The 15,246-nt window shown below is 34.2% G+C and overlaps 2 protein-coding genes across 2 annotated transcripts; both read right to left on the reverse strand.

Moving 5' to 3' along the window:
- Positions 1-5,569: 5,569 nt before the first annotated feature.
- On the reverse strand, positions 5,570-7,333 carry TRIADDRAFT_55172 (uncharacterized protein; the record flags this gene model as incomplete). The annotated part of the gene is made up of 1 exon (XM_002111750.1): positions 5,570-7,333. The coding sequence occupies one exon, from the start codon at positions 7,331-7,333 to the stop codon at positions 5,570-5,572; it is 1,764 nt and encodes a 587-aa protein (XP_002111786.1).
- A 5,730-nt stretch (positions 7,334-13,063) lies between these two features.
- Positions 13,064-14,737, reverse strand: TRIADDRAFT_55173 (uncharacterized protein; the record flags this gene model as incomplete). Its single annotated transcript, XM_002111751.1, has 1 exon — positions 13,064-14,737. One exon carries the CDS (start codon positions 14,735-14,737, stop codon positions 13,064-13,066), a length of 1,674 nt encoding a protein of 557 aa, XP_002111787.1.
- Between the last annotated feature and the right edge of the window lie 509 nt (positions 14,738-15,246).

Raw genomic sequence — 15,246 nt, forward strand, 5'->3', positions numbered from 1 at the left:
ATATTATAACTATAATTTATGGATTACAAAGCGCCATGTTCATTTTCGATAAGTATGAATCAGTCAAATTCCAACAATAGCACGGTATTCAAGAGCCACAGTAGCATGCGATATTTACTGTACTGTACTGTATATTCCAAGCGTTAAGCAGTTAATCATAAGTAAACTATCCTATTACGCAGATCGACGCACCGCACTATTAACTAATACTGTATACATACGTTTAAACCAAGCATTACAGACGACCAATTACAGACCAGTTATAAATGTCATGCTAGAATTAATATTTTCTTCACTAATGTATACGAGCTAGCATCCAAGCATTGGTGTCCCTATGGCCGCTTTTAATTTAAATACGTCAGGTAGATTTATAATTGCACATACGATAAATTAGCACTGTAGAACATAGTTGAAATAGAAACTAATTAAATAGACATTATATACGCAATATGATATATATTGAAGTAGAATAAACATAGTCTACGCAAACGAATACTCCTATTCTTAAAGTGTCCTTCAATCCTTTACAGTGATCCCACACCTTTATAATTTAGAAATATTGATAGTTGCACCCTAATTGATAGAATTTACATGTTGATCATTGGTATATAAACACCAAACTTTTATTGAGACAGTAATCATCTCCAACGGAAGTTGCCTTGCTAGTATTAAATAAATAAAGTAAATAATTCTTGCCATAAAGATTGAAATTCATTTTAGTTTATAATATTGCCTACAACATAGTACCCTATCGTAAATGCAGCATCGTTTTTTAACTATAGCTTCGATCATAACTTTTCCATTTTTTTTTTATTCTTCTCATACTTATAATCTATTGACTAACTTTGCATATGTTTCGAACAAGAAATAATTAACAATACAAACTGTAGCCCATTTTACTAATTTGGCTAAGTTCCTTCGAATACAAGTATACAACACTTTGTATCGCATGACAGCTGTGTATTGATGTTAGTCTCTATTGATGATTTATTCTATAATATTTTATTCTAGCAAAGAAACATATTTACATAATAGAATAATCAGTTATTGATTTAACAATAGCCTCTGTAGTTAGTATAAAATCTGCAAGAATGGCCCTAAAATTATAATTTGATTATTAAACATTTGTATAGTCTTTCTACCGTTTCAGATTTTAATAACAACATTCAATAAGTCCTCAGGCTCGAAATCAACTTACGGTAGATAAGTAGCTTACAAATCATCCTTCACATTAATTTAATGCAGTATGTAAAAGCAGAGAACAGCGAATAGATTGCCTCATGCTACTACAGTATAAAGGCATTTCGTCACACAAACAAGACAATACTATATTTTCATTTATTATAGCTACTAACACACTGCACTCAACATTTTTACCACTGTTCAAATACCGTATAACGTAAACACCAAATGCCTATAATAATATAATCGATTATCTTCTAAAGAGCTAACCATCTAGCAATCCTATTTTAACCACTACGATATAATTTCGACTTTATTGTTGGGATTAGGGTAAAAGATTACTGCTAATAACTTAGAATAAAATGCACAACCTATCTAGGATTTCAACTATACCGCCATAATCCAAGATTTAACGGGTATTTCAGTAGCTATACACTAAATCAGCAAGATTGAATTTATTCGACTTAACACAATTATAGTCAAATCGATTATGATATTTCGTTCCGGTTTTTTTGATTTATTACTCTTTTTTCTTATTCTTGTCCGTATGCTCATGAGATATTCGATCATGACTTATTACAAAGTAATAAATTTTCCTGTTAGTGACATCAACCTTTTATACCATGTACTTGTAGGTAGAATTAATCCGATAAATATATCCATTCATTGAATGATCAAAGTATGAAATAGGTTACAAGATTATCCTTGTTTAGGAAATGAATAAGTAAAATATCTTCTTGACTTTACTGTATCATGTAAATTGACTTTATTTAGCTTACTATTGTAGTATTCTGCTTAAAGCAAAGTTACGCTATCAATACAATTAATCAACCTATGCATTCATACATAGGTATGTATCAAATCGATGCTAATAGATGTTAACCCTTACTTCGATACTGCAGATGTCAACATAAACATTCTTTGAATCACCTTGATATTTATTCCATGCTTAATTCATGTCAAGAAATACAGTCTTGCTTATATTATAATCAGATTATTTTACAGTAAAGACATCTTGAATAATGATTAAACTACTAATGGTAATGGACAAAGAAATTTTGACTCTATTACTTATTGCTATGCTCCTCACCTTGTAATTTTCGTCCTCAGGGTAAAAGTTTACAATAGAATCTGATGAAGCTGGGAGTGGATAATTATGATTCTTTCTTTTATTAAGCAACCTGAGACTGATAGCGTTAGATCTCTAGCAAAATTGATAATAATAAACAAATGTTAAACACTCTATAGTAATTAGTTTTAACTCGTATTAAACGCAGAGATTACCTGATCAGCTATTACTTTCGCGTTACGAAAGTGAAGTTTTCTATATAAAGATTTCTTACAATTACAGTACTGTATAACATAATAAATTTATAGCGTTTTTACCTATTACTGTAGTACTCTAGTGTAATTGTCCTTAAGGTAATGATATTTACAGATCCAATAATAATTCTCATTTTATTTCCACTAAAAGAGAGGTATCAATGTGATGTGGTATAGTATATATATATACGCATACGTAAACTCGGATACACTAAAATTTTCTACCCTTTGTAAGTCATGGTATGTTGATGGCAACATCATGAAAGAATCAATACTCAAATAAATATGCATTATTTCTCAAGTAAACCAGATTTCTTTATAACTTTATTGGGAAAACTGACAACATTTCGCTACCATTATAATGATCTTTCGTGATACGAATCAAATTTGCATGGGTATGCTATTGAAAAGAACATGGTCTATCCTTTTGTTGTTACAGCATTGTTTACAAAAAACCCATAATTTATCTGACGTGCTAGAATAAAATTTTATAAAAGTAAATTTAATACCCAAATTTTGCTCATTTTTGGATACGCTCTCTATCTTCCTGTTAATTTAGTTTAGGAGAGAGTTATTCCAATATCGTCGGAAAACTATAGCGTATGCAATCAATCTTAATTGGTTGGCTTTAATGCTGTCAAAAAAGATAGCGTATACTTTAGTTACGACAATACTTATGAACTACTAGTAGATAATTATTGTCCAGTTTGAAGAGAATCTGCACCAAGAAGTGTGCCAATCCATTCAGTACGAAATCATATACGATTATACATTTATTATAGCGACATACTCTGAGATGATATCCCTTTCTTCTTTGGCTGCACAGTGACCGGAAATCATGACCTGGATCATTAAAATGTTTTAATTCGGTGTATAGTTACCATAAAGGAATTATTTTCAGTTGGCCATAACTGCAAACTGATACCGTATCGTACTGTTGAAGTACGCTTTTTTTATATACTTATTAATTATGCATACAGTACATAGGTCTAATAGAAATCTTAACGTATTTACACAGTACAATTTTAGTACCCAATTCAATGATGGCAAAAGAGATCTATTCAATTTTCTTGTAAAGGTATATTACTGTACAAAAGGAATTGTTAAGGTTGTTTTACAATCAATAATGCTTTAGCTAGTAACAAGATATAGAGTGATACGAGTACGTATATCCCTTGAAAGCAACTTCTATGTTATTTGTCTCTACTCATATAGTACACTATAGAAAATTTGAAGCTAGATGATGTTAGGTATTCGAGAGAAATGATGTAACTATAACTCTACAGTATATCGCAGTTCTAGTAGGCAATATCCTAGCACTCTAACAGCGTATCAAAACATATGGTCAACTACAGTACACTATAGACCAAGCTATCCGAAACTTTTGATATCACAGTAATTTAAAATAACAACAACGGAAAATTTTTAATGATAAATTACAATAAATGGACACTTTCCAAAATGTTAAAATGCAATTTGTGTAGATGACCTTTATTTTCTATCATAATAGCAGAATATGATTACATATGTCGTTATCGAGATTTATAATTACTACAACAAATTTTAAATTTATAAAGATACAAGAACATCGGGGCGATCAATAAGTATATAAGTTACGATATATAACTGCTAATTACATCATCCTTTGTAAAGTAGATACTCGCAGTAAGTGAAAACCATTATCATTGTAAATGCAGATAACACCGATTTTTAAGAAAACATAAGTCGCGTCAAGGCCAAAATAATTTTAAATTGAATGATAAAGAATGTTAGTCTATTATATGATGATAAATTTTTATATTTAAATTTTTACCGTCTACTCAACAACGACATTTTTTTTCAGATACTAAAAAGAGATACTGTAGTAGTTGTTAATAATTCAGAATTTGATATTTACGCACACGTAACTCTGAAATTGTTACAGGATGATCTACGAGTGGGTTAGAATTTCAACGCACCATCATTTCACAACGTTACAACAAAATGTTACAAGCTAATATTCAATGAGCCAAGATAGATGAATAAGTACGAATTATCAAGTCATAACTTTAAAAAATACTAACCTCGACTTGACGGTAGAAAATTGTTTTAATCATTGAATACTATACACTCAAAGGCAGTTAAAATTCACGATGATCGTACAAATTCTCAAGTAGATCCCACTATGCATACATAATGTGATAACAACACCAATATGATATAGGCCCGCTTGTTTTCAGCGAAAGCGCATATCTACATTGTTTATTATTAAAGTATCGTGTTAGTTTGTAATAGTCAAGTTTAACTGCAACTGATCGACAGCATGCCGATTCTGGCAATAGTCTAGCGGACGAAGTCAAGTCTTGTATTGACCGCTAATAAGGGCGATGTTCATTAATTATCAACTTAGCCATCTTAAACTGTATAGACATTGTTACGGTATGTAATCGTTGTGATTTTTAGATCCTCCGAGATACAAGTACTATTAAAAATTGGATGCCTAACGTGTTACCTTGAGGGGTAACAAATTAAATACCAAATAAAATTATCAACGTGTAATTAAATCTCTTGCAAGTAGATTTCAATCAATAAGAGTGATAATTAAATCCACGTATGACAGCATCATACAAATTAGCAATTTTATAATTTTGATAAGAAATTAAAATTGTCCAATCCTGTGAGTTATAACTAAATAAAGAAGAAAACTGCATTACAGGCTAGTCATCGTTTCTAAGTGTAACACGATTGATGTGTAGAGTAGATTTGATTGAAATAATCAATTGAAATGGGGTAACGGCACCAGAACTAAAATTAACAGTTAAAGTCATGTCACATCTTGTAATGTACTAAAAAATAACAAAACTAATAACTTAAATTAACATTAAACATCTTCAGTTTCCCTTTCATTTACTGATTAACGATAAGTGTGTTTTCAGTAACAAAAAATGTCCTATCATCACTCTTGTATTATTAATTTTTGTAGTTATTAATTTAACCTATATTAGTGCTCAGTAAGTCTTAACTTTAAGTTGAAATCTATTTCATTGAAATTCTAATCACACCTCATTTGATAGACTTGATTGAGTTATTCTTGACTGTCCAAGTGTATATCTTCATTGATTGAATTTTCTTCGATGGATTTTTCTTCGGCAGACGATTTTTCTTCTGCGGACGATTTATCTTCTGCGGACGATTTATCTTCGGCGGACGATTTATCTTCGGCTGGCAAGTTATCTTCGATTAACTCCTCTTCTTCAATTATAACGCTGGTAACATTGATAGCTTGCAAACTGATCAATTTAGCATATTTTTTCTTCGCTTTTTCACCGTAATGCTTCTCGCTAATGCTATAGGTTCCCATAGAGATGTTGACGGCCTCACGATAGAATTTGATGGCGTGATTAACGTCCATCATGACACCATATCCATTCTCGTACATAATACCCAAATGGTATAACTGGCACACAGTTTTTACGTCATGAATTTTGGATAAATAGAAGTAATTGGCTTGTGATTTAACAAAGTAGCGTCTCGCCTTTTCAGGATCATACAGATTAGCATATTGAGGATTGTTGTAAATTTTACCCAAGCGATAAGATGAATAAATAGCACCATCTAAAATTTCCGATTCTGATGCAGTCTGATATAATTGTAAAGCAACGCTGATATCGGCCATTGTGACTTTACTTTTTTCGACTAGTTTTGCCAGGCGACAAAGCGACGGAGAAAATTTCATCTTTGCCGCACTAGCATAACAGTGACATGCCACGTTATAATCAACTTGTACTCCAAGGCCTTTTTCATACATGTAGCCCAAACAAAAAAGAGCCTTGGGTTTGCCATTACCGTCTTCATAATCGACTGATGATGCTGCTTGCTCTAAATACTGATTGGCCAAAGTAAAGTCTTGTTCGATCTCGCCTTTACCTAAAATGTACATCTTACCTAGACAATATAAGGTGGATGCAAAAGCATATCTTGCTGATGACAGATATAACTGATGTGCTCTTTCGATGGCCTCATCCTTACCCACTTCATCACTATCATAAAAATTACGGGCTAGAATCAGTTCGGCTCTTGGATGTTGTTGTTTTGCTGCTTTCTCAAAGTATTCTTTTACCCGTTCACTATCTTTCTCGACACCAAAACCATGGTAATACATTAAGTAGCCAATATTCCAATAACCGGCAGGGTTGCCTAATTTTGCAGCTTTCTCAAAGTAGCTTTTGGCATCTTGAGATACAGTCGATTCACCTTTGATATTCAATCTAAGCATAACATAACCTAATTCGTTGTAGACTTTAGCCAATTCTAAATCTTCTTCGTCGTGATTTTTTTTACTTGCTTGAGCCACTTGCTTAAGATAGCGATTTTTCAATTTAATTAATTCCTCTTGCCATGCCTGAGATGCTTTAAACGTTTCTCGTAAGTCAATGTGTGCCTTGGAATAAAATGCATCTTGAGCAGCCGATGCTACATATGCCTTGACTTTCATGGCTACCAAATCCTTTTCTTTGAGGAATTTGACATGGGATGAATTTTTCTCTTCACTACCGTACAATTGGCATACATAATACATAGCAGTTGGATGATCAGCCTCTGCAGCTAACTGATAATATTGAAAAGCTTTTTCTAAGTCGACCTGTGTATTGCCAGTACCGTGATGATAGATGTATCCCAATTGAAAATTAGAATGCGGGTCATTACTTTCTTGCGATTGTTGTAAACAACGATGCATGGTGTTGCTAACCATTCGCTGTTGCAATTGCGGCATTACAAATTGATCTAAAATACTAAAATCATCGATGAACGGTTCCTTAACATCGTACTTGCTGGTATAACCCCCCATTGCTTAAGATTTCCAAGGAGAGAGAGAGAGAAAAAAAAAATCAACGTATCAAAATTAGATTATTCTACGGCTGTCAAGCAGTCGAAAGAGTTGATAGTAATAAGATATTCATTTTTTATCACGTTATAATTACATTGATTATGATGATCGCTTACCGTCTCAATTACGCTAAACCTTTACGATCAAAAAAAAAGAAGTGGCTTTGTTTTCTCTCAAGATTGAAAGAAAAGGTTGAAGATCGTTGTTATTCTGCCAATAAATAGATATTGATGTATTATGCGTATGGCACAGACTCATTTTGTAGCATCATAGTACAGTTCAAATATACCCAAAATGATGTTGGAAATTGTTATTTTGAAAAACTGAGAAAGGGTAAACAGTCCATAACAAAATTACTCGTTCTAGCTAGAGGACTGTTGAAGCGCTAATTCGCTCCCTGTACAGTACAGTACAAGATTTGTCTTGTACGCCTCAAAACGAGTAAATGTTGCATGCCATACAAGCATTTCAATACATAATTTACCTACTCACCTTTCAATAACGTTGCAATGAGGCAGAATTACAATTTCAGCAACGTTTAAGTTAGGCTTATTGACTGTACGCGTTAAGATAATCTAAACTAACTAATAACGATGACAATCGACGCCCAAATCCAACGATTGTAGTCGATTTTGCCAAGTTGCAATTGATTTTATATACAGTAGGGGAAAGCGCTGGATGGGCAACGACACGCTGGATGCTAACTTACTTTTATACTTTACTCTAGTACGACGACTCATTCACAAGACTGTCCAGAACTACCCAATCAGCCAGCATTGGATGAGATTTTCACTGGTTGGAGACTTGCTGCAAGGCTTTACTAATCATACTACTAAAGTATTCCATGCTAGTGTATTGTTTAGGCACACTGGTTTAAAGGGGGGGGGGTAGCTTTCCTTATTGTTCTCACCACACTCGTTGTTGTCGCATGGGACTACAGTAGTACAGTACAGTACAGTACAGTACAGTACCGTAGATCTTGTACAGTGTACAGTACAGTACAGTACTGTAGATGTCCTAGTCGAAGTACTGTACACTGTACAGTCTGAGAATTATTTTCCATGACACCACTTCGTTCAAAAATCAACATTGTATTCCGTTAAAATTCTTGTAGGATAATATTGATATACACCCATGGAAGGATATCTCCACAACATCCAATTGATCTAGTTTGGGCTTGATTGAACGTCTACAATTCTCGATCTTTTCAGCGGTGGCATCCAAATCAAACTGTACAGTACTAGACCGTTGACCATGGTACGCGCTACACTTTCAGTACAGGACTCACTTCTACGATCCCTACTGTACGTCAAGTTTGACTGTACTGCATACTGAGGGATACGAGTTCATACTTTCTGTACTATTGCCGATTTTGCACATCTTTCTCTATTATAGATTGCCAGATTGACAAGTTAAAAGCGGTCTGAGCAATTTTTTTTTTTTAGCCACTTTGTCATTGTTTATCTTTATAATAAACAATATATTGTATTATTATTACTGTATTTAGAAGGGGAGTTTATTTGTACAGTCCTTGTACTACAGTAGGAGACTTCTAAATGGGTTGAAGACCAGACCGGGCCAAAGATCGATACATCTGCTCCATGTGCGGTCACGATAATCCACCACTGTCATACAGTGAAAAGGATTTTGACAGAACGAGCCGCAATATGGCCCTTTCTACTCTACCTTACTATAAAAAGTCACTCTAATTATTGATTCATTTTATTTTATGGTAATCAGCAACTCACAAGACAAAATCCCGGTCTACGTGCAGTCGTGGACAGTAAAAATAAATAACATGCAGTAATCCGCTTGTTACTGGTTATTACGGCACTACGTTTCCGAAATTATAGAGTTAAAGAACATATTGTTGCTCACACTGTTGCAGTGGTACAGTATACTGATTGTCAGCCTTTTAGAAGGGTAGTTTTTAGGCGTTATAGTAGCAGTACTACATTCTTACTCGATCTTTCGACAGGTTAACGTAGTAATTTGTACATGCAACTCAAAGTAAGTACTTTACGACGTAAAATTGTCAGCAAGTAGTCCGTAACACCACTGATTAACAGGGGTAGAGAGGTTTCGGCCAAGTAAACGAAAAATTCATGTTTCAAGTCAAGTGATAAGCCGACTTTGCTTAAATTGAATCTTTTTAATCAGATTTTAATGTACTGTACAGCAGAATCAATGGACAGTATCAGTAGTATGGAAAGTTAAAACTTTGAAGTACTGCTCAAACTGGATAGTATCCTATCAGAGATTGCTAGAAGTCCATGACATTGCAGTATTGTTAATTGTGAATACGTACGCGTAGACGGTATACAATATGCGCCAGACAGTTTTGGTCTTTTAACATTTTAAAAGTTATTACACGTGTATAGAGTGCAGTACAGTGATCCAAGCGCCATGAAAAAGAAAAATATAAAAGGAAAATCAACGATCCCATAAATTTGCCAAATTTTCTCAAAGGAGAAAAATATACTTTGATTCTCTAACAAATATCATACCGTGCGGGTGCATACTGTATATATCGCAGTAAAGTACGAAAGCAAATACAGTAATAATAACAATTTATATACAGTAATATAAATACAGTACACCCCCTATTTTACTGACGTAAACAGATCGCTCAAATCCTTAATAAGCAACTTAGCAGGTTTCGTAAACTGCCAACTACAAACGCCAAAAATCCTTCTTGAACTTTCAATGATACACAAAAGTGTTTTTACGATCTTTGAACAAGTTACATACTGCACTGTATGAAAGTGACGGCGATTACTTTACATCATAAGCGATTAATGCCGCCCCCCCCTCCGCAAAAAAAAAATGAATAAAAACACTGCAGTTCTGTATTTAGCAGGACTAAATGAACACCTATGCCTCAATCAATCAACTCAAAAGTTGGAGACTCATGTTGATGCTTTCGAGCTCTACAACGATTAAAAGCCATTTGGAAACACTGTAGTTATATGGAATTACTAGGAAGGACTATTAATCGCTATGTATTGATAACATTTAGTTTAAACGACAATATACGTATTTAATGAAATCGTCTGCAAGCCAGTGTACTTATTCTCCTATTATACAATAGTTACTATAGCACTGTAAAATTTGCAGGTCGATTAGTTGTTAAGATAACTTAGAAATACATCAAATACGAAGAGAACTACACTATGACCCTGGATTTCATTGTCAACTCAAAAATTATATAGTGTAAAGAAATAAATATATACATACAGTAAATATCACCATGGTTCATAAAGTGAGGTGACAGTCTATGAGACCTGATGTAGTACTCAACAGTAAGATAGGAAGACCTTCAAATTTAAGTGCTTAGTCAATTAGACATGGTAGCAAATTATTAAGCTTTCAGAAATTATCCTTTATGAACATTGAAGCATACCTAGCATGCGCTATGCATTAGTGATGATGATATGCATTTACTTCAATAAATCTGTTACTATAGCAGTCAAAGTTTGTATTCGCGTTTGGTACAGTTAGCATACCACAATAGTGTTAGTCTCAATTAAAGTTTCAAATTCAAGGTAAGCTTTAGTAGAAATCATTACTTAATGGCGTAGTAAATTTTTTTTGATTTACTAAAACGATTGATTGCTTCCCTCATAAAGGGCTAAATGTAACAGCTATATAGCAAACCCTTGCTACTCAACCGTTACATCCTATACATAGAGTAAAAAATGGCGGGGCTGTCAATAAAGTAGATTGTATACTCGTAAGTAACCTTTAAATTCCTTTATCTCACACTTCTTTTATAGACCTTGAAGAAATTGAAGGGTTAACTTGACACAACTATGTCAGTGCCTACACCACTTCCATTGAAAGACAATACTGTACTGTAGCAACCGGGTTAGTATAGATCAGCAATGCATTACAAAGATAGACCTCGTTTGGCAATAAACAAGTTGGAAAGTCATTAAATGAAATTTTATACGAAATCTTAGATAAACAAAAACAACATTCCATACATATAAGACAATGTAATATATATTCCATAGAATCTATTATAGATCAATCGATTATCAAGTATAATATACGTATATGCATATATGGGATATATATTTATATGCATATACTGTACTTCGCATATATAAAAAAGATAGATAAGGCATAAATACAATCAATACATATCGAGGACACAATACCGTATACCAGAACGTAGAATATGTATTAGCACTGAAACATATACAGCATAATGATAGATAGCTAATCAACGGAATTTTAATACGAATTTTATGAATGACTCCACAATATATCATACTGGTCGATATATTGAGAAACTAAAAATGTAGCTGTAGGAGTACCTGATCAATAAGCTAAAATGTAGAGGCTATAGCAGCCAAAATAAAACCATGCTACAGACTATAAGAATTACATACAGTTTACCTTTATAAAGTAAAATTAAAGTAATAATATGCATAGATTATAAAGAATGCATTTATCCCCTCGCAGTCTTTAGACTGTAATTATAAGCCATATAAACCCAAATAAATCAGTCGTCTACTACTACTACTACTAAGCAATATACTACCAACATCAGAATACAAGTACTATCCCAATTTGCAACAGTGATCCAATCAGAATAATATGTTCATTAGACAGAAAATATATTTATCCAAAATGAATATAGTTCGAAAGGATTATTAATTTTCATCATTGCAACGAAAAATTTTTCTCTTATATATGAATATATATGACAACGAAGTATATACGCTGAAGTGCTATCTTATATAGGATGGGTGATAATGAACTAAAGCTAGCAATAATGCGATAAGATAGTAGAACGAAGATCACCCTGATCCGACATTGCTATCGTAGCAGCTCCAATCTTTATAAATACCGACAGGAATAGCAGTAGTAATTTGACTATCAAAGCATATGCGCATAATACAGTATTGAGAAACAGGCAGCTCGCTTATTTGCACTTCTATAGTACTGTAAGTCATTCGAGTATAAACGAGTGCTATAGCTAAAAATAGCTAAATACGGGGAAGATAATGATGCCGTTAATAAATTCCTGATCTAAAATTTCACAGCTTAGTAGTGTAAACATTACCTATAGAATTATAACCATCAATTTCACCTTGTATGGTATCAATGAACGATAATGAGATTAGCTAGCGGTAACCACATAATTGCAACGTCTTGTATCTGCCGTGTAGTGCACCGCAAGGAACAGAAGCAGTTTCGAGACGTTATGAGACAAAACGTAAATAATTTCATTAATCGTACACATGATCACAGTACAGTCAATAAAACGCAGATATTAATTATTCCAAGATGATTTAAAAAATGGGTTAAGGTGTTTTAATTGTAGATGCATATCAAGTCGACATTTACGCTATAAAATAGTCGCATGCTAAAGCAAAGACTACTATAATAGGATTTTAGTAGTCTTGGCTGAAGGCACCGGTAACAATTTAAAATGCGACTGTACCGTACTGTATAAACGATAATGATGAATATAATTAAAAAAAAGTGCCCAAAATTAGCCTTGGCATGATTATTTATTAATCCAATCTCAAGACTAGCATAACTCGTAATTAAAATAAGAACTATCTCAGTTGCTTTACCTACTTTTCGCTATTTGTTACATCTTGTTGTATGTTTTGTAGTGTTTAGGAGTACCTTTAGCATGATGAATAATGTCCCTTGTCAACATGACGCAAGCTGTTACTGTTGCTCATCATCCGATGAATTGGTAATTTCTGCTTGTTCCAAATTTTCCTTGATATGGTGTTCTATATTTTCTTCTTCATTCGCTTCCTCAGCATCGGCTGTCCCTCGAAATGCTAATCTATCAAAACATTTCTGTGCCTTACCGCCATTATACCTCTCAAACATATTGTAACTCTGTTTCGATAATTCAGCGGCTTTTTGGTAGTACTTTATTGCCAATTCTCTATTTGGAGAAACACCTAATCCCTTTTCGTACATTACCCCACTTCGATACAATTGACCAACTACCGCCGTATCTTGAATTTTGACAGCATATAACTGATTGGCTTGAGCGGCGCGAAGATAGCTGGTCGCTTTAGCTCGATCGTAAAAGCCACTGTCTGGGATACCATAAATTTTACCAAGTCGATAAAGAGCATAACAAACAGCAAAATCATCATCAGAATCTACAGCTGCTTGATATAACTCGACGGCAGTATAAAGGTCGGAAGTTTTCAACTTTCTCTTTTCTACTAATTTGGCAAGCCTGCAATAAGCTACATAGTATTCCTTTTTAGCCGATAAAGCGTAGTGATGCGCTGCTTTATTGTAGTCACACTCGACACCATGGCCTTTCTCGTACATATAGCCTAGAACGTAGTTGGACCATGCGTTTCCTCTGCCGGTAGTAAAATCAGTAGCAACAGCAGCTCGTTCAAAATAATCACGAGCTTTCTCATAATCTTGCTTGACACCTCCCCTTCCATACAAGAAAAATTCTCCTATGAAATACAAAATCTCAGCAAAGCCATACTGTGAAGCTGAGAGGAACAAGTCGAGAGCATTTTCCAATTCATCGTTACGACTTTCAAGATAGGAAAAGTGATAATTATTGGCGACGATATACAATGCTCGAGGATGGCCATCATCAGCAGCTTTCTTGTAATATTCCAATTTTTTGGATTCATCTTTATCGACACCGAAACCATTGTAATAGAGCCATCCACCGATATTGAAGTAACCAGCTGGATTGCCAAGTTCAGCAGCACGCTTGAAAAAATCAAAGGCTTTTCTAAATACTGCTTGATCCTCATTAGCGTTCAAGCGTACGGCTAAGTAGCCTAATTCGTTATAAATACGAGCTAATTCTTCTTTGGATGATTGATTGGAATTTTTGACGATATTCCGATAACTACTGAATATCTCCTTAATTTCACGCCTCCAAACGGGAGAATAAACGTAGTGATAACCTAATTCTTCGTGAGCCATGGAATAATAGGGATCTTGGGCTGCAGATCGAATATAATAACGTGCCTTCATGTTAATTAACTTCTTTTCGTTCATGAGCTTGACACAATCCTGGCTATTTTTACGTTTATCACTACCGAACAATTTACAAATCATATACATGGCTGTAGGATGTTCTTGTTCAATTGCTTTCTCGTAATATTGATACGCCTTTTCTAAATCTTTGTTGCATTTGTAGCCTAAGCCGTGATGGTAAAAATTACCCAGTTGGTAATTGGCGTGGGCATCGTTGTTTTCTTCCGCTTGTTGCATGTAGTCCAGGGTTGCATTATCATACATTTCGAATAATAATTGATTGGATACAAATTGATCCAGCAAGTAGGAAGTATCATGAGATGAGTCGTTTACTTTATATCGGCCTTTGGAAGAGGTAGCGCCCATTTTGACTTTTTCTCTCTCTTGGTCCACTTGATTGTTTCTTGATAGTACCCCCTAGTACCTCAGTAGAATAAAAACTACTACGATAGAGTAATCGATGCAAGTATTAACTACGATAGTAGCGAGGCGAACTTTAAATAGCCTTTTCTATCTCCTATCAAGTAAGTGTAGTCCACGGTGGTACGCGTAAAACGATGGCTTGTAACGATCAGGGACTACTCCAGAATCGACAAAAGACAGCACAGGGAGTAAAACTCGATCTACTGTCTATTAGACTGTACAGTATAATTAATAAATTTCTTCTTGGCTTTATCTACTGTACTGTACGTGTAATAGTAACGCTATCTAGTATTGCTCTGCTAGATAATGAGAATAGTACTAGATAATGAGAATAGAGCGATAGGCGAGAACGCTGTGTGTATGAATAAGTCAGTCCAATGATGTAATCTGTATCTGACTAGGCCACCCCCCTCCCCATACAATACATACTGATCGATGAATAACATGAAGCA

This window comes from Trichoplax adhaerens, genomic scaffold (genome assembly GCF_000150275.1).
Source record: "Trichoplax adhaerens TRIADscaffold_4 genomic scaffold, whole genome shotgun sequence".
Taxonomy (NCBI): domain Eukaryota; kingdom Metazoa; phylum Placozoa; class Uniplacotomia; order Trichoplacea; family Trichoplacidae; genus Trichoplax; species Trichoplax adhaerens.